The sequence below is a fragment of the Limulus polyphemus genome, unplaced genomic scaffold, assembly GCF_000517525.1.
Source record: "Limulus polyphemus unplaced genomic scaffold, Limulus_polyphemus-2.1.2 Scaffold348, whole genome shotgun sequence".
Lineage (NCBI taxonomy): Eukaryota > Metazoa > Arthropoda > Merostomata > Xiphosura > Limulidae > Limulus > Limulus polyphemus.
Window position 1 is genome coordinate 497,911 of NW_013665958.1, and position 25,896 is coordinate 523,806.

Below are 25,896 nucleotides of genomic sequence, written 5' to 3' on the forward strand. Positions count from 1 at the left end.
CTTTAATTATTTCTCATTAATTATTATACAAAAAAATTACATTTCATCGTGAATTTATTAATTGAGTAATTGAAAATAACTGGCGAGTAATTTTTATTTAGACTATTTGAAAATTTATTAAACTCCTTATTACTTCAACCAGTCAGCAATTTGCTTATTAAAACTAGGCATAACAAAAGTAATCTATTACAGATAAAATTTTGTAAAGCAAAATAGTGTTAATGATAATATTTAGATGTTTACAGGTATTATTTTTTTTTAAATTTGGATTTGATGCTGCTGCCATCTAGTAAAAGCAAATAAAAGACTCATTCTTGATAACCTTCATACACAAAAGAAACTAAACAATAAATAAATAGAGTCAAGTAATATATTAAGTTCTTCACCTCTCAAACAAAAAATAAATATGAATACATAATTTTTTCCCTCCAAAGGTTTGGCCACAGGCCCACATCAGGCAGTTACCAATTATAAACTAATCTAAATGTAAGAAGTATTCAACACCTCATGATATTTACCTATCATTTAATAACACATTTTATAAGCAATTAATGCTCTACCCATGGAATATTAAATAATATCATTTTTTTTTTATAATTTCTATATACAGGGTGATTATAAGAAAAGTTTCACAATTCAACACATCATAATGACAAATGATATAACAAAGGAAAGTGAAACTGCACAGAGATGTTATGTGTATCATATGTCCATCAGAAGTGTCACTAAGATCTAATGTCTGATCAATCACAGCAACTATTCAAAACGAGCTCCTCCAGTATCCAGAATGTATCGCATTTTGAGATAGAGGACATTTCAGAAACAATGTACATCTCATCTGATACACTGGCCATTTCCGAGGCAATTTTATCCTTGAGGACTGGAATTGTACAAGGCTTCCCAAGGTACATGCTTGACTTTAGATACACCAACACCAGAAATTGGCTGGTGAATGAGATGGCCATTCACAAGGAAAGTGATGTGAAATTATTCTGTCATGAAAATGTTTGTGCAAGACATGTTTCAACTGGTTACCAACACGCAAAGAGACACCATCCTGCATGGAAATCACATTTAAAATGCAGGTTTTTAATCCATGTGTTGATGGTTCTCCAAAAAAGTATGGTCCAATAACAATCAGCTGTAAGGCCACATTACTCTGTCACCTTAGCATGAAGAAGGTGTGTAGGAAATGTTACATGAGGATTAAATTTTGACCATACAATGCAGTTGCATGTGTTGACACTTCCATAAAGGGTAGTATGATTTATCAGCCTATAGACTATTGGCAGGTCATTCTCCATCAATTTCTAAACTTTTCACGAATTGCAAGTGTAAATCAACCTGTCATGTAAAAGCTGTCTCCTTCAGTATTTGAACATGATGCAGCTTGTAAAGAAACATTTACAAAGTTAACCAAAAAGCCACACAAACAGATGAAATTGGAAAATCCAGACACCACAAAATAAAGGTGTACTGTTGTGTTGGCTTGTTTCGCTACAACATAGTTGACCTTAAAGACAGTTTGAGTAGGCACTGGTAGTCTGCCTGTACATGGCTTATCACAAGTGCAGCCTGGCTCCGCCAATTTTTTTAAGGACTTATGCAGAGCAACGCTGGACCAAGACCCTCTGTGGATTTTATACACTCTATGGTATTCAGTGAGAGCTGCCTTTGCATTGCATCCTTTGCTGTAATAACATTACTTCACCTCTCTGCACACTTCTCAGTTTCATGTTAGCTGAAGGAGCTGCACTGCAATTGACAGACCCATTTATACCCACGTCAAATACATAAAAAAAAACAGTAGTACTCCTGGTGACAACTTTGGCATTTGAAACTTCTTGATATCCTTAAACAAGAAAATACAACTGAAGCTAAAGAACAAAAGTTACACAGCTGTAAGATCAGTTCTACTTCATGGAGTGGAAATGTGGGCCACAAGACGTAAGGAAAAAAAGAAAGAACTGAGATGAGAATGTTAAGATGGATGCTGTGAATATTTTTGAGGGAAAGAATAATGGGTACGACATGAAGAAAAAAGTTGGAGGTTGTAATATTGCTGAAAAAGCTAGAAAAGTAAGACTGAGTTGGTTTGGACATGTAGTGAAAAATGAAGAAGGATCTGTAGTGAGAAGAAATATCAGTGGAGAAATTAAGAAGTAAAGAAAGACATAGAATTTGGTGGACAGGGATATGAAAAAGGTCAATGCAGCTAAAATAAATCATGCACAGTACCATAACCTATGTAAAAGGAAGAGCCAAGCAGCTGACCCCTACCAGAATGGGAATAAGGTTATAAGAAAAAGAAGGTACCCTCAACAAATATGTTCAATTTCACCTTCCTATGCTATATTGTTTGTTAGATATGGCATACCTAACTACAAGACTTTCTTTATAATCACCCTGTATAAAGAATAAAAAGTGATTGATGAAATGATAATATTCTCTGCACAGAACTCTTTCAATGAATTAAATCTTCCTTCTGGTCACACCATGACATCAATTCAGCCTTAACATTCAGGAAATGAATGCTAGTTACATGATGATATTCTCTTTCAATGAATTAAATCTTCCTTCCGGTCACACCATGACATCAATTCAGCCTCAACATTCAGGAAATGAATGCTAGTTACATGATGATATTCTCTTTCAATGAATCAAAACTTACACCTATTTTCATCATTGATATGTAATAGTAGCTTCTTAGCTAATCCATACTTCACACTGTAGTTTGATACTTTTCAATAGCTATTTTATTACTTTTATTATTTCAAGATTTATATAAATAATTCTGCTAATCATATACTGTCTTACACAGTCAGCATGCATTGATATTCAAGCACAGCATCCAGGAAATGGCCAGCCTCTGAGTTTTTATACAATGCTACAAGACTTGAGTTAATTTTCAATCCAAAGTTCAAATCAATGAAGCTACTTTTATCTTAACAAAGTCTGCTACTCCTACTACAGAAATGGAGTGAAATCATACAAAAAAAATGGGTGCAAAAATCTGACAATATAAATGGATTCTATGAGCTAGAATACAACTAAAATCTTTGACAGCAAAAAATTATGATTACTTTACACTTCTTTATATACTTTTGTACTTATACATATGGTACAGTTAGGAGATATATAGTTAAGGACTTTGTTTGAAACAAATAGAATTCAAAGACTGCCGCATTACTCTTGTGTTAAAAAGAAATCTGTTGGATATTCCCAGTCCATAAAAGGTCAGACCTAACCAGTGCAAAATAAAGACAGTGCTTGCAATAAGGCTTTTAAAAAAGTGGGTGCAAGAGATCCCAGTTATCTTAAAATGTGCAGTCTTACCTTCATTTGTTGGATTCAATACATGACTGTCCATAGTTGAATTTCTTTTGAGCTTAATATATAATGGTGTATTTAAATATGTACTAATCATAAGTTTGAGACAAATTTTAGGTGTAGCAATCAATATCAAAGACTGGTTGATTATAGTAGCCTTTTGGTTTCCAAATAAAATTAAAATATTTAAAAAGAAATAAGGTGTTGGCTGTATATATTTTACTAATGAGCTTTACGAATGATGATCAACAAATATTAGGACCTGAAAATTAGAATATGTGAAAACAAAGACCATACACAAACATTAACTAAAAATAGAAGATTTTTTGAATAGAAATGCCCTTCTTCAGGTAAATGTAAACCACAATTGAGTAAAAGGCTTTCTTTTGGTGTATTTTTCAATTTTTGATATACGAATTACTCAAACAACAACTGTTTTAGTGAATTTTTGAAACTTCTTAACAGTGTTCTATTTGATTTCTAACATAAATATCATTTACAAAATCACAAAACAAGGCTATGAAAAAGCATATCAAGTGTATTTCAATCATTCTAAATATATTCTCTCCAACATTTTTGTCACTTAAGAGATCTTAATGTCTTGTGTTTGATATGCCCATAATTTATTTTATAAAATAAAAAGTGTTTCCAGACTTCAGATCAGGTGTTTTTCTTTTGGGGTAATTAAAATTTGTTTTAGACTCATCCTCATTGGTTGATGATAATGTTTTGATTTTCACACTTTCCCAAAATATTTTGAATAGCTTCTACAAATCAATCAACATAAATCCATATCTAACTATTCCTTTAATGTTATTTTTGTTAATTCTGTGTCATTTATAAGTGTATATCAGCAAATCTAACACTATAATTTATTACTCGACATTGAGGCAAATATGATTCACAATTGTAAAACTTTGGTCTAACTTTCTTTAGTAAAATAAAAGTTTTGAGATGATGGGATAATTTAATTGATCCTATAAAACCATGACTTTATGCAAAACCAACCAATTGTCATCAAAATTTACTTGTGACCAAATAAATGTCTGCCCCAAGTAAACATTTTTGCATTACTCATGTTTTTGGTAAAATGAAGTATTTTTGTGAAAGAAGTGATAATATTTTGTAATATGAAGTGTGTATGTGCCATATATATAAGTAGAAAACTTAATATATCTAAGTGCATATCCTGTACAGAGAAGAGATTCAAAAAGTAGGTTGCGTTTTATATTTTTACTAGCCGCCCTTACTTGGCGTTGCCCGGGTACTACCTGAACAGAGAGCTGATGTTTAGATATTTTTAAACAGAAAGGTTCAAACAAAGGTCTTGTGTTCTTGGCATTTCTTGACATTTTACTCTGATAATCAGAGTCAGAAATATTTATCATACCTAACTCTCCTCCCAAAATAAAGCGAATAAAAACTAATATATTTTTGTGGAATTTCATGGGTTCAACTTGTCTATTCTATAAAAAAGTTACTCTTGTTTGTCAGTAGACACAACAGCATTAGATGGATTTTTACTCTGACACCACAGTGCCAGCACATCTCTCTATAAAATACACAAATTTTTCTGATGTCAATTCCACTTAAATCAGACAAAAACCCTATCCATCTTCTGTGGAAAAAATTAGATTACAAAGTTTTCATTGACAATAAAAATGTTACGTCACAAACATTAAACTTGAGAATGTTGATTCAATATCTTTATAGGCCTACTATTATAGGGGTAAAAAGGTGCAGACAAACAGACACAAATTTAGCTTTATATATTTTCCACCTAAAATAGTAAATACTGCAAGAATTTAATAGACAAAAATGGTGAATGGCAAAAAGCCTAAAATCTTGGGATATCTTCCATTTTATTATAATGCCATTGAGAAATACAATAAGCTATGACAAACTATTTAAACATCATAAATGCATAAAAACCTATCTCCAAGCTCTAAAACATCACAAATGAAAATCAACTTTTGATCCCCATACAGTACATTGCCTAATTACAAAATCCATAGCAGTCCTGGTTAAGAAAAACAAAAACATTATGTCATATACAAATATCACCAAATTACATATGCACATTCTCCAGTTTTGAATAAGTAAGACATATATTCGTTCATAAATATATGATTGTAAACTTTTATTTATTATTACAGTCCTCACAATAATGCTTGTATAATAACAGGTAGGCAAATGACGATTTATAAGTATGAGTAAAAGTTTTATTGATGGTGGAACATACTATATTCTACAGGACATTGGTCTGTCTTCTTCAGGTATCATCAGTACTAAGCAATTCAAGGCTTAAATAGTGTTACAAAGACAAAAGAAACAGAAATTAAATGATAAAGAAAGGGTATCAGCAGGTAAAAGGATATAGGTAGAGGCCCTAACAACATCAGCCGTATTTGACAAGATCTACTCACCATTCACACACTTGACCTCTTCCTATATTCTGTCCCTTGCCGACACCATTTCTATGACATTTAATCCCTGTCTTTTATCTTCATAACAATATATAAACCTTGTACTGCTTAGTACTGATCATACCAGGCCAATGATCTGTCAAAACATGTAGTATGTTCCATCACCAATTAAACTTTTCCTTATGCTTACAAATTATTTGCCTGATTATTATTAATACTATTCAACGTTTGAGTTTTGTGTGTGTGTGCATTATGTAATGCAATTAATATATGTATCTTCATACTTATCGCATATACTACACAACAGAATTATACTCTGTTGTGATGTTAAATGCTGAAATCTGACACAGTAATGAAACCAGCCAATATTACTCACTAGTTCGTTGAAGTACACTTTTTCAGTGTCTATATTTCATGAACTATCAGACTGTATAGCTTATTTATACCATGTGGGCCATTGGTTAAAATATTAACAACAGCAGATGGAAGTTTTGTTGTAAGCTGTGTGTTTTGGCCAGAGGAAAGTTTAATGTCACAATTATAAGGAAAAAAAAATCACTAAATAAAAAAGATATGTAGGGCTGGCTACTGAGCTGGAGAAAAGGAACCAAACAATATGGAGATGGAAGTGGACATATCACTTAATCGGCTAATAATCACAAAGCAAACTGAACTGTTTCAACTTTAGATGGAGAATAAAATCCATACACTACTGGCTTCCCCATTTTGTCTATCTAAAGCTTGGTGTTTGAATAGAATTTCAGCTTTCATCATTATACCTTTCCTTTAGTTAACTTTAAAATACTAATTTTATGACTATTTTATAATAGAGTAGCATTTTATGATTGGAAATTCTGTTTATATTTGTTTTCCCAGTGAAGAAGCCAGTAATGTAAGGTTTTATTCTCCATGTAGAGTCAAGACAGTTAAGTCTGCCATGTGATCATTAGCTGATCAAATGATATGTCCACTTCCATCCCTATCTTGTTTGATTCCTTTTTTCAAGTTCAGTAGCCAGCATTACATAGCTTTTTTTATTTGGCAATAAATTTTTTCTTATACTTCTTTGTTTACTTTAGAAATTTTGCATAAAATAATAATAAAATAGGTAGTCAAAGACTGTGAATACTGTTTTGCTCTTTCAAATGATGATAAAATTATAGTTACTGCTAGAACTAGGTAGGTGCTACACCTGTTGAAGAAAGATGATGATGAATGAAAAGAAGAAAACTCAGTTTTGGTTATTCACTGGTTTTCGACTTTGGGATGCTCTGGAGAGTTTAAAAGCTACGTATATATAATGGAGATAGAGCAGCTATGCCAGATAACTCTTCATATCTAGCTTCTGATGACCTGTATATGTATTAATCTTTTTATTCCTTCACTTCATACATAATATAAGGGTTTGCTCCGAAAAGACACTGATTGTATAGTGTACAAAGCCTTGAGTATTATACACGTTACAGTCATCTAATGTTCATCTGCTATTGGCTGTTATTCCTGTTTGACCCTGTACTTAAGCTTTTTAAAGGAACACCAGATTTTTGTAAGAAAGATAATCTCTAGGGCTAATGATAACATTATTTACACTATAATTCTGATTTTTTTTTTCTTTTTTAATTTTGCAAATAATAATAATAAAATTATAGTTACTGCTAGAACTAGGAAGGTATTAAGCCAGATGAAAAAAGATGATGATGAATCACTGTTTTGGCTATTTGCCAATTTTCAGCTCTAGATAGCTGAAACATAACATTTGCAAAAAAGATAGACCAACTATGCCAGGTAGTTCTGTTCATAACAAGCTTTTGATGACCCGTAGAGAAGAAAATCCAGATGAATTTTGTATTGCTTTAACACGGGTGTCTGTGTCATCCCTAAATTGAGAGTGTTAGTGTACTTTCCAACATGAGGGATGCATGCCTGAAGTTTTCTTCAGAGTGGATTGATGAATGATTATTGAGTCTGAAGTAGAGAAACATTTGATTGATTCTCATAGTCAGCTAATAACCAATCTATTTGACTGCTGCTAGTTCATTGCTTTATATTTTGAGTTTGTGATTGCAACAAAGCAATAGAGGTAGAAGTGTTACAGATACAAGAAAAATTAGGAAGTAAGTGAAATTGTTGTCTACTGTGAAGTTGGGCCTATCATTAGCCACATAAAACACTATGGAACTTGTAGTTGAAGAAATAAACCTATTTACGTATTGTTAAGTGGAATGGACATTGCATTCTTCTTTTTACCAAATAATCCAAAAGAACCTGTTCAACAATAGAAATCCTTAAAAAATTATATTTTGTGTTTTGACTTTAAATATTACGTAGATAAGACTACTACTGGAAAAGCATTATTTTCAAGGAATGAAATCTTTAAAATTGATCCAAGTTTAGAAATGAATGTGTTTTATTAAATATGAAAGCCAAACATAAAAAGAAGGTGTGACTTCTTTGATAGAGAAACATATTGATCAACCAAGGTCAATTTTACACTAGCTATGAACAATAAATAAATTTATTATATGCCAATGACATGTTTGACAAAAGTATTAGTTGTGTTACTTCTAACACCTACCAAAACCAAATATGAATGGAAAAAAAAAGTTATATTTCCAAACAATGATTCTCATGTGTATATAAATTTCTACTATGAAGCTTGAAAATTCACAGTTTTCAGCAAATAAGCATGTAGTATATGATTATACAGATTTTTGTTTCACATGTGGGTTGAGGCTGTAGTTAGGAAACAAAATCCTGAGATCTTATTTTCCCTGTGTGAAGTTTCAAAATGATAAATATTGTAGATTTTAATAGTATTATATTAGCAAACTAACTCAAAGCCATTACATAAAACTAGCTTGCTGTTTTGCTAGTTCTTTCAGAATGATGAGGTATATCAAGTAGAAATAAATAACTGGTGTTAAAATAAATGAATAATAACGTGTTATTAATCCTTACCTTAATTTTGACTTGTAAATGGCTCATATGAAATTGATAACAATTATATTTCAATAACTTAGTCTAGTTGTTTTTCATGCAATTTGATAATATAAATAATCTCTCAACCTCTACTGTGTTTGTTTTATCTTTGCCAGCCTGATGAGTTCTGGTATTGGGTAAAAGGCCTTGTCAGCACTGGATATAGCAGATTAACATGGTTGACGTACTTTTATGCGTCCTTTTTACTTTCATTCACAAGTTCTTAGAATTTTTTAGATGTCTCTGCATGTAACTTCTTTAAAACTACAAGATAAAATTAGTGACATACATCACCGGGACATATTCATCCACGTTAGTTTCCTGCCTCATTTTGGCTTGTTTGTAACGGGGAAGCTCCACCACAGCCCAGTTTTTACACAGTTGAGTAAGACATTCCAAGATGGAACACTGCAAAAACACACAAAAATGAAAATATATCTAAGTTATTTAAATTTATCTGAAAAAGTCATAAATTCAAATTTTGGTTTGACTATACTAGGAAATTAAAAAACAAACTTAAGTACAAGAAATGCATTACAATGGCAGTATTTAGTACCTAATAGTTATTTCACATAAACCTTACTAAACTGACAGAAACAAAATTACAGACAAAACATTTTCACTACTAACCTGAAATTCCAGTGATGAAGAACACAATAATTTATGAACTGGCTTTAAAACAAATTCCTTAAGCTCCACAAATGGCCGTAGAGGCCAGCGACTGATCAACGTTAAAACAGAAGACCTCCACTGAAGCCCATTCCAAACTTGTAGATAGTGCATCAAAAAGCTTTCAACTTCTGGTATCCCTTCCTGTACAAAAAAAAAGTATATCACAGTGTTGAAAGTACTAAACTTTAAAGTAGTGAAAATTAACACAATCTATGCAACAGTAAGTATAGATACATGTTATGATGCCATGGCCAAGTCCAGTTTTTAATGACACCCATAGCAGGTAACTTTGTGAAAACCTAAAAATAAATGTATGAACATTTTTAGTACTACTAATTATTCACTTCAAAATACTCAGAGAATATTAAAAGGTTAGAGATGACTTGAATGGGTAACAAAAATTACTTTATTACATGTAACTAAATGTACAACGTTTTGATATCAGCAAGTAATATGTTATTAATAGGTACTAACTGCAGTATATTTTTATTGTACTGCAATCTGTAAGCTAACATGAACAATTCTTAGTTATTGCTGAATATGTACAATTTTTGATTTATTACACATTGTAAGATACAGGTAACAAATCTTTATTGCTTAATACACATACAAATGCTTCAGTTCTGTAGCTGAATGCTCTTTTCTTTCAGTTAAGTCTAAATAAGTATATTTCACAGAAACAATTTTTTGTGCAATAAAAATCAATTAAAGTAAGAAATTCAAATAAAATATTTTTCCAACCATATTTTCATAACATGTGCAACAGATAATTAATTAGTAATTAAACACAAACATTTCATATTATCTTATTTGCATACAAATGGAAGCCAAAATTAAACATTTGTAGTGTAGTAAGGTAATAACAGTTGTGCTTTAATAAGAGCATAAAAAACTTAACTTTCAAGGCATGAAGGAATAGATTTACAATACATTTGTTTAGAATAAGCAGTAGAAATTACTATATACAGGATTAACCAACAAATCTGATACATAACAAATAAACTGAACTGAAACACCTTTGCCAAGTATTATGCTGGAAAATTGTTTTATATATATATACAGCAAACATAAAATAATGTTTCAGAATAACTTATAGTGAATTATTTTAAATTATTCACACATTTTTGGTATCAGTCAAGTAAGATTTTATGGTTCCAAGGTATTTGATATTTTAAGATCAAATTAACAAAATAAATTTCAGATTAATTCTGCCCGCTTTAAAAAGGGAGGATGGTACTTATAATATTTTTTCTCTAAGCAATATACATACATATATATATTTGTATTGAGAAAATTTATTGGAAACAACTTATAAATATATCATTCCCTAATCAAAGCCAACATGGCAAATAATATATACACACACACACACATACATATAAATAGGATATATGTAAAACCTGTAATTCTTCAGTAATATCTGTAAGTGTTCTCAGGATATGTTTTCCTCGCCGTTTTTTACCCTCAGCAAAGTGAAATGGTTCTAGATAAAGGAATACATACCATAGTGTTATTACATATTCTGTTGGTTTACTTATACAAGAATCATTCATATTGCAGTTTTGTTTAAGTTGTTCTATTTTCTTGTGGTTAAAGATGGCCTGATAACTATCATAACTTGCTTCAGCTTCTAAAATTTTTTATTAGCTAATTATTTTAGTTGTGAGGTTATCCCATAAACACTTGAATTTTTTGGTGGTGATTGAAGGTTTTTAGTATTTATAAGTCAAAACAGTTTCTTATTGTTTAAATGTATATTTTTTGGCAATATTATAAATTCACAGATTTTTCTAATATTTAATATTAAATAATATCAAATTTAGTAGGAGATACAGACAATTTTTACTTTGCATTTGTGAATAGGCAATAAGCTACTACTAACCCATTTGATGTAATTTGAAAGTCATAAGCCTGAGAACAACATTAACATACCAATAGAAAACAAGTCACAAAAATCTATACGCATGAAGAAACAGTTATATTAGTTCATTGCAATCCTTTTGAAGATTAATTTATAAATCATATGTTATTTTTATTTTCTATGTAACAATAAGATAACACAGAGTAGTAATGTTTAGTTGTGTCAGAAAAATTATAAATACACCGTAGTCTCATTATTTATTTCTGTAGTGCATGTTGGTGTATAGAAGACATTTTAATACAAGAAATAAATTACCTTACAACACCAAATTATTGTTTTTCTTTAACTGGAGACTCAACATTTCACTTTAAAGCTTTTTCAGGAATGTTCCACTAAAACACAAACTGTAATTGACAGAACAAAGTTTCAAATGACTTAAATAATAAATTCTAATCAAATCCATAGTATGCATTTCTACAGCAGGTGTTTGACATATTAAGTACTAAAGCTTATTGTTGAAATAATTAACAACATGAGAGAAGCACAGTTGCGGATCATTTTTTAACTAATCATAGACAAGTAACGCCTGACTTAAAAACACCATTCTCCATACAAATCCTCACCAAAGCCACCAAGTACACTAATAGAAAATTCAAAGAAGCTCTTCTCATCAGACAACTACAATCACAGACAAAGAATGGCACCTATATTTTTAATTATTTTATTTTTTCATCCCATCTTGTTATTTCAATATGTAACTTTTGTTTATTATAGTAACAGTTCATTATTCCAACAATACTTTTCTTCCAAAAATAAAGTTTACTACTTAATACATCAAATGCACAATGTAGAAATGCACACTACAGATTCGATTAGAATCTATTATTTAAACCACTTGTACTGTTAGTTATGGTTTGTATTTTAGTGGAATGCTCCTGAAAAAGCTATAAAGCAAAAAGATGAGTGTCCAAGTAAATAAAAACAACAATTTGGTGTTATAAGGTCATAAATTTCTAGTTTTAGAGTATACTGTAATGCTGTTTAGGATAAGAGGCTAACAACATTCAAATATTGTAACTTCTATTTTATTTATGTTGAAACTACAGTATGAAAATATTATTTTATAGTTTTTCAATAACATACTGCAACTTTCTAAATAAATCTATTTTCCCTTTACTTGGTAAAATATATTTTGTTCAAACAGAAATGAATGATGATGATATCAAACACGTACACACATATACATATATATATATATATATATATATCATTTCCATCCTTTTATAATAAAAAATAACTAATATAAATTCTTATGTGCCTACAGAGCTTGTCTTGATCAAATTGGATCACATCATCTATAATATAATCAAGTACGTACATACCATCAAACAGTAACACTCTCAAGAGAAACTTCATTCGTACTAGTAGGGTTCGGTCAGTGCAACTGGTGAGAATTATTCGACGAGCTGGGGAGCGAAGAACGGACAGTATTCCATTGGGTGGCTTGAAATAAATTGTTAAAAATGTTTCTTTTTGTAAAATAAACAAGTTTTCAATTATTAGAGAAAATGAATAATTGTATATTTATTGACAAATGTACTATAACTTGAAATATTTTAATATTCTTACTGAGTTGACATAAATTTCAACTAGAACAGATATTTAGCTGCAGCATAGAGGCTCATAGAATGGCTTTGAGTTTTTTTTTTTCAAGTACAAACTTATAGCTTATAGCTCCATTTCTTGACAGAATTGAGATCTAATTACAGCCATGGCTATTGAGGATTCCCTCATTTTATAATAGCATAATAGGAAAAACTACAAATGACAGACTGTGTGTGATTCACAATATCTTGTAATTTTAGATGTACAAATCATAAGAATAAATTATAGCAGTTTACAACATGTTAGTTATACAAACACCTCCAAGAATTAGAAAAAAATAGGAGGATAAAATCTCAAAAGAATATATAAATACCTTGACTTAGTTGTTTCTAAATGTGTACAAGCATAATATTTAAATATTAGTTTATAATTTCATCAGTACCTGGTATAGAAAGATGTTTACAGTAGTTAGTCTGGGTTATAGTCTTATTTTTACTCCTGGTTGATTTAATAGGTCTAGATGTGTCCACTTAATGAAGATACAAGGCAAAAAAATGATCATGAAAAGAAGAGAACACAGTAATGAAATATAATTAATATCCACATTTTCAGCTCCCACCTTCTTCAAGGATTAATTATGTTCTATTATTGTAAGTTATAATTCAACTAATATATATTTCATTCTTGTACACTGTTGTTTTCTATAATGTATCATTTGAATTAAGAAACAATAATAGTAGACATTTAATACTTGAGAAAGGTGGAAGCTGAAAATTTCTATATTAATATAGTTCTTCTGGAGTTTCTGATCATAATTTTTATGATGACCTATTTTTGTACTTTTACTTACCTTCAAGTTCTCCAACAAACTTTGCAGTTCTTGAAATGTTTTAATCCCATTTTTTCCGAGAACTGGCTGATACTGAATCTCTGGCCTTACAAGATCCTAATAATGAACATGGAAAAATAAAAGTTATTTATTTTAGTTAGTAAAAATAACTAGTTTTATTATTAATGTTTAGTTTATTAGTATAAAAGTAATAATAAAAACAGAAGTTATCCAGCTTTGTAGTTTTCTGTGTAAAATTTTCTAGTCATGGTAATTATTTGATATTATACTAATATAAATCAAATTAAAGTGTACAAGTTATATTTGTAAATTTATACAGACATATATAGAGCTGCTTACAATGTACAGCATTAACTTTGCTTTTGCAATCAATGTGTTGTCTATATAGCAAAGGCAAATCGATTACTTTATGCCTCATGTTTTTCTGACAAATAATTGAATAACAAGATTTTAATAAAAAATAAACTACTTCATGAAATTATGGGATGTATGATTTTAGTTAAATTGTTGGACCAAATGAAGAATAGAGCTGAAATGATATTTATTTTAGGAGCACCATTTATTCAATGAATCAGTTCCATTAAAAACATATTACTAGTTACAACTTGTGGAACATGAATCCCCTCAAAATGGTAGATTTATGGTCTGACTGAATTAACCTTATGTGTATGGTGGGAGTGCACATGTCACAACTCTTTTACAGTTACATTCAAAATCAAAATATAGTTTATAATTCAAATTTTAGTTTCTTAGTTTCAAAAGTACATAGATAAATAAATTCTCAAAATGTCCAACAATTATATACACCAACTATAGATACTAACAGGCCAAAATTTAAAATAAGAACCTCCTGCCTTTTTATTTTGAGATATCGATAAATTTATTACATTCACCATAAAAGCTCCTCTAAATTCTGTGCTTTTCAAAACATTTATTTTTCATGTCTACTTTTCAGTGGAACATGTTTAAAATCAACAGAAAGACTGTATATTAATTTATCTTGATAAAAGGTACCATTTCTCAAGCAGATTTTATTGTATGTAGACAGAAGTCAGTGATCTAGTAAGCAATGAGATTTCTTTAATCTATTTATAGGTTACACAGAAAGCTAGATAAATTATAGTAGTTTTGGGGCATTCTATTTTACTGTCTAGATTACTGTTTGTGTTTTAAGGTGCATATTTATAAACTATATGAATTATTTTTTGGGCAACCAACACAGTGTGAAACAATTCTTACTGAAGTACATGATAAGTTTCTTGTTTTTATGTATATTTTTTATTTATTGATATTTAACTTTTAACAAGTAACTCAAATGCAAAATTAAAAACATATTAGGTTAGATAAGGAAACGTGAATGAAAAAATAAAACAAATAAAAAAATCATCACTCCTCAAGCACTTATAAGTGAATGATGTAAGCTGATCTATTTATATATTGCACTATGCCACCCAGTAATTTACTGATTGTCACAATAGTTAGAAATGGCTCAAAGAGCATTAAAATTAAATGAAGGTAGTTGTGAAAAGTTAAAGCACTTGTCTGTTATGATGTCATTCTAGAAGTAGTAGTAGTAGTATAAAAAAAAAACACATGTATTTTTGATTTGATTTCATATTTTTTAACATTTGCCACAGATTATTTGGGTACAGCTAGTTTTAGGGTAGAGTAAGTAAAAAATAAAATATAGTTTTACAGAAAATTTTTTTGACAATCATTTAGGAGGTTTTAGAGGTTATGCAAATGAAATATGAAATTGTAAGATGGGAAAAAGTATTTTTGTTCTTAACATGAAAAATCACTTTTTACTCAGATTAGTCACAGTCTAATTCAGAATGATTTAGTAAATTCACAGACAAATCTTAAGTAAAAATAAAAAAAGCTTGTAAATTTGAAATTATAGTAAACATTAGTTTTTCAATATGGGCATCAGTCCAGTGGTCTGACCTGTGCACATAGAGGTCTGATACTTATATTTCTGGTAAAGATAAAAAGATATTCTCAGTAATAATAATAATAATGAGTATGAACCCTTCTGACACTAATATAGTGGCTGCATTTATAGGGCATAGGTCTGATCAATTAACAAGCAAGATAACATGAAACTAGTCTCATTTCTTATTCAGTGCAATGCCAAGATTTTTGACAATGTGTGGTGGTAAAGGTATCAATGTACACAGTGCACAAGGATTTCCCAGAAGTGTTTCATGAGTTTTAAAACTAAACTTTTTTGTGGTCAATTATGACCTCTAGTTTCTTTTTCATGGTGATCCATTATAGCTTTAGTAGTGCAAGTCCCTGTGTCAGGATATGTCTGTACAAGATGGTTCACTATCACATTAATATATCATTGATTAGTAAACAATAAAAGCTGTCTACCTACTCATATGCATCATAATTAAACCCTCAATGAAACAGTCATATTTAAGATGTTCTATTAAAGAAAGCTGTTCATAAGTAAGACAGTGCTTCTTAACCTTATGAAACCTCTTCTTCACTGTTTGGGCATTGACAATCACTCTAGCCATTATCCTGACGACCATATGTAGTCCATCAGCAATAAAATGGTAATACAGGGAGTACCTATTATACATCATGATGCATTCATGGAAACAACATTAAGCAACACAATCTTTACATGTATTATGGGGAGGATGCATTCCCGAAACTTTTCAGTCCACTCTTGAATAACTTTTTTAAAGGGTGTAACATGGCTTTTTTTTAACTACAATGTACTCTACAAAACATACACGCAAACACAATGTATTTACATCCTCCACCATCTTGACAAAGCAAAGTTGTTTCACACACATATTGGTAATACAGTACTGGTAAAGTAGTCCGGGCTCAGTTGAATTGACCGACCACGTGATATCTTTCCCATGGGAATGAAGCTTGTAACAAAACAAGATTGAAAGCTAATAAAATTATGCTTTGTCAGAGCATTGACAATAATATAGTGAGTAATTTATGCTAAATGTCATACTTAATCGAGGGATGACGAATAAATTAAAGAAGAGGGGATGCCTACAGAAAAAATGTCACATTTCTCATATTAAGGGAAATTCAGGATCTTTTTTAAATATTGCCTTAAAAAATTAAGAACTTAAAACTTGTATACAAATAAAATGTGGTTTATTAGCTACAATTTTATGCTATACTAATTGGTATAACTTAAACAAAAATTAGTTTAAATTTTGAATGTAACTCACTAAAACCTTTGTGACATGCGCAATAAAGGATGTCTGGGTAGAGAGGGTTAACACTAGTAGTGAAACAAGGTGACATTGTTTCAAAAATACTGGTGGTAATTGGTAAACACTACACCTGGAAAAGTAGTCAATGACACTGGAATGCTCTAGTAATGAAACATGGCAATGTTGTTTGATATTTAGGTGGTAACTGTTAAACACTCTAATAATGAAATGATGCAGAGAAATGCAACATATAACGGGGACCCACTATACCTAATAACCATGTTGTACTGACACAGGGCATTACATAGCACAGTGACCTTTCATAACTTAAACCACAATGTGCAGTTTATAGACTGTCTGATAGTTTTGTCTACAGTCTTCCCACAAGGAAACTGATCATCCCAATATGAGCTGTCACTGTCGATGCTAGGCTTACAGCATTTTAACAATTCTGACTATTTATGCTCCTATGAAGAACCTCAGTCTACCACCAGTAATTAATACTGTCAGATAATTATATGGAAACACTACCCAAATTCTGAGCAATCATCAAAAAGCAAAATGGCAAATATCCAAAGGATATATGAAGCTTGAACATAAATATCAATAATATAAAAAATTCTTTGGAAATACAACTAGGTGTAATTTTTCAAGACAAAGTTGAATGTTTGTCACTGTTATTATTGGTGTAGTGCAATTTAAATCCATTTCACAGCTCTAAGAAAAACCACTGAAAACTTCTTAACAAAAGATTATAGAGAAATCAGATATGAAAAGTTTTGAGATGGATTGACTGGATAATGAAAAAACTTTATTATAACTGTACAACATTTTGACAAGATTATGTCATCCTAAGGTACAAGTATTTTACAGAGATCATATGACAGGATATTGCTACATAGTCTAATATAGGTATCTTGGGGCTGTTTTGATGAAAAGAACGTACTTGCTATTTATTAGGTACATTAAGAGATGAAATATGTTCAAAAGAATGGTTTATATACACAGTAATAGTATATTGTGTTCTTGAATCAAGTTTGAAGTTTAGCATAAATTATTCTCACTAGGTACATATATGGCAGATTTATTTGATAAAAAATTAAGTAGACATTAAGAGAATATACAAAAAAAAAATAATTACCTCCTCCTGATGTGCCATAGTATATTGTATTTCTGGTACACTTGGGGCTAAAATATGAAGGGTCCGACTCTTTACTTCTTTAATCAAGGAATCCCATCCCCCAAGAGAACGGAAAAACTTTTGCTGTTTTGAGTAAACATTTATCTTTATACATATATAATGTAATTTGTAGTAACATCAATTATTAAATAAACTGCCCAAAATCAAATCACTTCATATTTTTGAAAGCAATTTTAAACTTTTTTCAAGTCTGGTTACTAAGTGGATTTTACATGTAATCCACATTTTAAAAAATTAATAAATTCACACAAAATGTAATCTATAAGTAACAATTTCTTACTCTGAAACAGAGAGAGTATAACACACACTTCTAAAGAATCAAGAATATTTATGAAATGAGTATATAATACATAATATGAAGTTAAAGTAATATCACAAATATTTTCTCATCAAGAATTTAGAAAATACACAATTGCTATAATTATAATCAATATAAACTCAAGAACTTTCTACACATGTGCAATTATCATGCCTTTCTTTGATTGTGTATGTTATAACTGACTCACTTTTTAATTTTGAATGATCTGTTTTATAACAGTATATATCTTTTGAAAGTAATTGTCAACCTTAATATTGTTTTGTGTACCACTAATTCTTAAAACTTTAACAGGCTATTCAAAATACTATCTACTTCATCAGATTCTATGGACATATCCTTTTCATTGGATATTCAAAAATTAACTATTAACATGACTACTTCTTTTATTTATAAAATACAAAATTCTCACCAACTGTTATTTTAGTTAAATATTGACTACACAAAACAGTTATGGAATAATAAGAACTTAAGAGTATTTTAATTATAATTAGGTAAACCCATTATTATAAAATAACCCTTTCAGTTACTTTTCATGCAAATCAAGCACATGTGGTCAAAACTTTCAAATGACTGGTCATTCAGTTTATGCTTGTGGATAAGCACTTGGTAAAGGTGGTTTTATATCTTTAGAGTTCAGTTCATTATAGAATATAGTGACTATCAGCTGTGTCTAGTATAGGCTGAATGACTAACATTTTGCATCTGAAATCATATTTGATCATGAAATTCCTGATTTCCATAATAATATGAGAAGGAGATGATTGACATCATTTTATAACAAGGGATTTTCTTTATCTTAGCTATAAAATTATCAGTTATGATTACTCTTTAATCTAAAAAAAATTACGAGTTTAACTGCTATATTTAAATATGTCCAAAGTCACTTATATTAAATACAAAGGTATACATACTTTCTGTTTTGGTTGAATGACCACAAGATCAGGTCTATAAGTCTTGTACAGTGTTAGAAGTCCTGTTAAGTATGGCTGTGCTCCCTGTGTAAAAATTAAACTTAAAGACAACTTAAAATTCGTATCACAAATTAAACTTTCTAAATAAAAAAATTACATTATATCAAATAAGTTTTTAATAAACTAGCAGATTTGAATATTAGTTCATTAAACTAAGTAACCACTGTGGAACTCACAAACTATTGTAAAGAACTTTACATTCTAGATTTTTTTCTTACATGTCTGACTCATAAACAAAAATATTTAGAGCTTCAATCACAAGCGACTGTATACCAATTTGCAAGGAATGAATTGACAGTTTCAACAACATTCAAAAGTACTTTGCCTAAATCCACTGACCCAATGATTCTAAAATCACTTGCTCACTATTTTTTAAGGAGTGTTGGGCAGTGCTCTATGTGGAAATAAAATTCATATTAACTTTTCAGTTCAAACAGAGTTTATAGGTAGTTAACCCTATATATGATTGTTGGTAAACAGGGCAAGCGTATTGTACTCTGAAATGCTTTAAAGCTGAAATAAAGAAATAGCCATTAAAATAATTGACTGATCCCCCTCCACCTCCTACTATTACCTTTTGTTTTGGTATGTTGATAAATAAGGTGTATTTGTATGAGTAATTAATGGTTAATAATACTAACTTTTGATTATAGCAAGCTAAATACACAGATCAAAACTAAAAACAAACTAGTAATAAGTAAAGCTAATTACATATACTTTTATTTTCCTATATATAAAGATTGGAATGCATTGTTTCATCAGTGGGGTACCCTTGCTATTAAGGATATATTTCGGTGTAATGTTGTGTTTTGCACAGAAACCAAACTTTCATTTTCTGAAATGGTGACCTTGACCTTTAACCTCAAAATCAATAGGATTATCTCCCAGCTCCAAAAGAAGTGTCTTGTGAAGGCATTAAAATCTGCTGTTTATAAGTCTACTTATTTTGTGGATGTCTGCATAGAAAGATAGGGATGGGCACCATCATTGTATCCCCCCAAATCTGAGATAGGGATGGGCACCATCGTTATATCCCCCAAATCTGAGATAGGGATGGGCACCATCGTTATATCCCCCAAATCTGAATGGGAGGGGAAAGAGGGGAGATAAAAAATGTATCTCAAGAAATTTGGTTTGAATAGATATAAAAGTGTTATTTGAGGTACAGTACCTTCACATAATTTCACAAAATTTTTCATCATATAAACCATATGTGGACAAATGAGCAATTTCTACCCTTTTATGTCCTTACAGCATGTCATATGAACAACTACTAATGAAGATCAACTTTAAAAATAGTTACAAGCAAAGTTTAAATACCACTGTTTAGGGCAGATTATAAACTAGTTGCTTCAATATAGAGACAATAAAGTGGTGTAAAGTGATTATATGTAGCTTTTATATAGAGCAACAATATCTAGTCAGAAGCTTAGAAAACTTAGGAACAAACCACATATCCAAGATTTTTTTTATTGTTTCTTAAGATGTTCTTTTTCCACCTGAGAATACTTCCATGACATATTTCTTTGAAGGCTACAAAATTTTCTTCCATAACAAAATATAACATTACATAAGACAAGAGGAAATACTTAATGTTTTTTTTATATAACAATTGAACAAAATTTTGGAAATTTTCCAATGTAAAAAAACTATAGAAAAGTCAATCAAACCATATGATTTTTTAAAGTTAAAAAACTACAGTTTCTCAGAAAGTTTTTAGTAAGATTCATACAAATAAATTAAGAATTTCTAAAGTAATAAGGGAAAAATTAGTGAATTTAAATGATACTACCCCTAGTCTAGAGAGGGTTACAGTTTGAAGTCCACAGTATTTCATAGAAGAAAATATAAACATAACACTTTTCTTCTGTACGCTGTATGATTAAGCAGTGGAAATGGTCATTTAGTTAACAAACTTCTTAACCAAGTGATCCACAAAGTTCAGTGAATAATCACTCCATTGTACATTATTTGACATTTTTTATTAATATTGGTCAATACTGTCATTTATTTTAAATGTCTGCAAATGTAAAACATTAAAAACATCACCCTAAAGGTAGCAAGAACAAAACTATCAAAATGACTGTTTTCTTTATGGCAAATCTAATAAAGCTATTTGCTGCTATCCCTAATTTAAAACTATCAACAAGTGGGAAGGCTACTTGAGGGCTGTCTGCACAGCCATCCCTAATTTTGAAGTGATAGACTAGAGGAAAGACAGATATTCAACACCATCAGTCGACAACTTTTGACCAATGGATAGTGGGATTGACCATCACATTAATAATGTCCTCACGACTGAAAGGTCAAGCATGTTCAAGGATGGGATTCGAGCCTGTGACCCTAAGATTGCGTGTCAGGTGCATTAACCACCAGGCCACTACCAAGGAATGAAAACACTGCTAATAGCAAAAATACCTAATTGAAGATCCAGGGAAGTGTTCAAAGAGGGTTTCTTTTGGTTTGTTTGTTACTTATAATTAAGATTAATTATTATTAATCGTTACTGCAGCTTTTCTGGTAGAAGTTTTGACATAAATAATCTTAAAAATAATTAAATAGTAATAATAAACCAGATAAAAGTTACTGTGTGCATATTCTGAACAAAGATTAAACAATTTAAATGATATCTTTAAATATGCTAACACTAATAGAACAGAAGTTAAGTTACAAAGGTATTTGTTGAAAGCAAAGGAGGATGGGATTACCACTGATATTGTTTACAATTGTGATAGACCAACAGGTTCTCAGTTGATTTTGCACGATTTACAAAAAATTAAAAAACGTGGGTCCAGTAAGATTTACTGTATTGAATATTAAATATTTCATTCATGCTCTTGCTAGACTTCTTTCAGAAATTCTTTACATTTTAATAAATTAATTTACCTTCAAAAACAAAGCTTTGAATTTGTAGATTAAAACTGTTAAATTTTCACATATCTTTTTTTAATCTGATTTTATGTTGAATTGATTTTTACTCTTACATCATATAGTGCTGACTAAATTAAAAAAAAATGTAACAGAAGGTATTCTCAAACATTTGCTTAACAGGAAGTAGAGTTAATTTCACTTTTCATTTTACAATGACATGTATAAACAGACTGATAGAGTAGTTCTGGGTTCCAGGTTAACTCTTGTTTTATTAAATATTTTCACAAAAAACAAAAATAGTTAAAAGACTGACCTCAATAATATAAAGTTTTGTATTATTCTTATGTTTTTAAAACTTCTGTAGCTTTGGAAACTTCTTAACATGATCATAAATTTCTAAGCTACATAAATGATAAACAAATGTCATATTAAATATATTTTTATTTAGAAAAAAAAAAAGAGAGATTAAACTGCCGTTTCTTTATACTTTGATTCACAACTCTAAAAAGAAACAGGTTATTTTACTAATGTAACAGCTTTTAACAAAGGAACTGCTAAAATTCTAGACAAATAAATACAATTAATAATAGATAGTCTTAATTATGAGCAACAGGCAAACTGCACAAAGCTTATATGCCCTAAGTCATCAGTTGAATATCCTTTAGTGTCAATCAGGTGAATATTTTAATTGAATAAACCTATGTATATATTAAACATGTTTCAGAGCAGAAAAATTGTCCATTAACTCTCAAGATACAGGCTCGGTTATTTTGACCAATCTTTTTAACTAATATGAAACTATACATACCGTAACTTTTCAAGCATTAAGCGTATCTTCACAAAATATAGTACTTCTACTGAAATTTTGTCTTTGAATTTAGAGAGAGAGAGTCTGAATGGAAGGTGGTTTTCATGTTAGAAATAAAAATACTTTTCTTTCATCTTACAGTTTCATATTTTATTTATGTAGTTTATAGAACCTATTGAGTGAAAGGAAAGGTCTATAAAACCATTGTGAGACCTGCGATGATATACGGAGCGGAAGCCTGGTCCATCAAAAAGGCTCAAGAGAAGAAATTAGAGGTAGCCGAGATGAAAATGTTGAGATGGATGTGTGTGGTGATGAGGCTTGATAGGATTAGAAACGAGAGGATTCGAGGAACAACTAAAGTGGTGGAAATATCGAAGAATGTTCAGGAGAGAAGATTGCAGTGGTATGGGCACATGATGAGTAGGGAAGATGGTTATATAGGCAAGAGGGTTTTGGATATGGAGGTGGTGGAGAGAAGGAAGAGAGGAAGACCAAGGAGAAGATGGACGGATTGCGTGGATGGAGATATTAGAGAGAAAGGCCTTGTTGGGGACGAATACGAAGACTGAGGAGAGTGGAAACGTGCTGTCAAAAATAGCGACCCCGTATAGATACGGGAAAAGTTATAGAAGAAGAATAGAACCTCCTAAGTGAGATCAAAAGTTTTTCAGTAAAATTTTATATTTCATCTATTATTTTCTCTACCCTAACACTATACACTTGGTTCATTTGATTGAACTTGAAGCTATTGCAAAAAATACCAAATAAATTGTAGCAGAAATTTACAACCATTTATCCTAAATAGCCTTAGGCTTCTAACAGTTTACATATGTTTTCAATTAATATTATTGTTTTAATGCTCTTTGAACCATGTCTAAAAACAAAACCTTTGTAACAAAGCTATAACTCAGCCAGTGAGTGCATAGCTTGAGTTATGGAAACAAAGTATTGAATTATGTTACACAGGAGCAGGTTGCATCCATACCTTACAGAAAAAAAAAATTATTTTGTGTTTTTCTTATCTAACCTAATTATTTTCTATTTTTTACATTTTAGTAACTTTTATAATAAATAAAAAACATACATGAAAAACAAGGCCTCTTGTTTTTGTTCTTCATCCCCATGAAACTAGACTTAACCATAGTTTTTTTATGTTAGTAGTAATAATTATTTATTTCCAATATGCAATTAAGAACACAAAATATTAAGACAAAAAAATACAAGGACCTAAAACTGCTATACCTAGCTTTCTAATTAAGCTAAAAGTTGATTAAAATAATTCAAAAACTACCATAAGAATGAGCTCTCCTTGTATGAAAATCAGGAAGCAGAAATCTGTTCTTTCTATTGGTATAAATTTTAGAGAGAATTACTGACATTTTTTGAAAGATAGAATGTAATAGAAGGGCATGGCATGTAGGTTGGACTTTGTGGTAGATATATCTTTAAAGCAAGAAGATTAGAAGCTAGAAATCTAGATTAAGAAGATTAGAAGCTAGAAGTTTAGATTAAGTCTCAGCAATATCTATACTATAAATATGTAATTTATGTTAAACTCATGATATTTTAGGGATAGTAAAAGAATCTAAAATGGACAATTTGGAGCAAACAATTGTCATGTGATACAGAGAAGTGAAGACTGATAATTTATTTTAATATTTCAATTTGAAATTAAGATAATAAAACTTACATAATATTAAAATTTGCTGTATTAACTACAAATTTTGCCAAGTTTGATATATTTGGTAATAAAGTAGCTTAATTAAAATTTGAATGTAACTCTGTAAAAAAAAAAATTATGAAACATGCACTTTGACTTACCAATATCTAGAAGGATAAACATGTATATTATTTGCTTAATAGTGTAAATTTATTAAACAAATGGCTATCCCTTCTGTTCAGTCATACAATGTGTCCAAGGAACACTGCCTGCCCTTCCATAAATAGTATCCAGGTATTTAATTTTATTATTTATATTTGCTTATGATATTTTAAAATGACTTTAATTTTAAAATATCATAAGCAGATATAAAGTGACATACAAGGAATAATTTGAGACTCATGTTGTGAGAAAAACTATTAAGAAAAACTGGAACATTTTTACCCATTAATACTAATTTAAAATGCTCATCACATTAACAGATTATGCTATCAGAGGATTAACATTTGCTAAGATAACAAGTCAAGCTATTTTTCAAAATGCCTTGGACGTCATATGTCCTAATTATTTGTCTCAGTTTTCCTCCTAGTTCTGGCACATAAGGAAAACATTTTTTATTGTTTACAAACTGCTGATGTTTTAAACTTTGTGAAATTTGTGTTTATTGGGATGTATTTATTTTGGTAATAATTTTGAGGGAAAATGCACAGCTTCAAAATATTTAGCAATGAAACATTTTCTCAGATTTACATGTTAATTCTTGATTATCCACAGTTTTGTAGCATGCAAATGGTCTTGATAAAAAATATATTTTCAGTAAGAATCTCCTTTTAATATATCAATGTTGTGAATTAAAGTTAAAGTGGGTCTTTCTCAATTATTATGCCTCAAAAATGGTTTGTATAAAGGAGGGGTGGATAACACTTTAACACTTGTGTATAAATAATGGCCTGTCATCATCAGGACAAAACCTTGTCGAAACGTTGTGCATTTGCTTTCATGTTAAACTTATATTAAAGTTTTTCTTCATTACCCATTTAAGCCAAAGTTTGCTTTTAACCACCTTGGTACAAGTAAACAGAATTAATTTTAGGACTTTTTTCGGTAACTTTTAAATAACGTTGGTAACTTACAATTTTATTA

At 30.2% G+C, this 25,896-nt stretch overlaps 1 protein-coding gene across 2 annotated transcripts in view; it reads right to left on the reverse strand.

Annotated features, from left to right (window-relative positions):
• LOC106457581 (centromere protein I-like) overlaps positions 1-25,896 on the reverse strand; it is a 74,254-nt gene that overhangs the window by 7,591 nt on the left and 40,767 nt on the right. For both annotated transcript variants that reach the window (XM_022383578.1, XM_022383579.1), the window contains exons 7-13: positions 19,352-19,435; positions 18,062-18,184; positions 13,724-13,819; positions 12,651-12,771; positions 10,808-10,890; positions 9,366-9,548; positions 9,025-9,143 (exon numbers count right to left, since the gene is read on the reverse strand). In XM_022383578.1, coding sequence (XP_022239286.1) covers positions 9,025-9,143; positions 9,366-9,548; positions 10,808-10,890; positions 12,651-12,771; positions 13,724-13,819; positions 18,062-18,184; positions 19,352-19,435 — 809 coding nt within the window. The remainder of the gene's footprint in view (positions 1-9,024; positions 9,144-9,365; positions 9,549-10,807; positions 10,891-12,650; positions 12,772-13,723; positions 13,820-18,061; positions 18,185-19,351; positions 19,436-25,896) is intronic.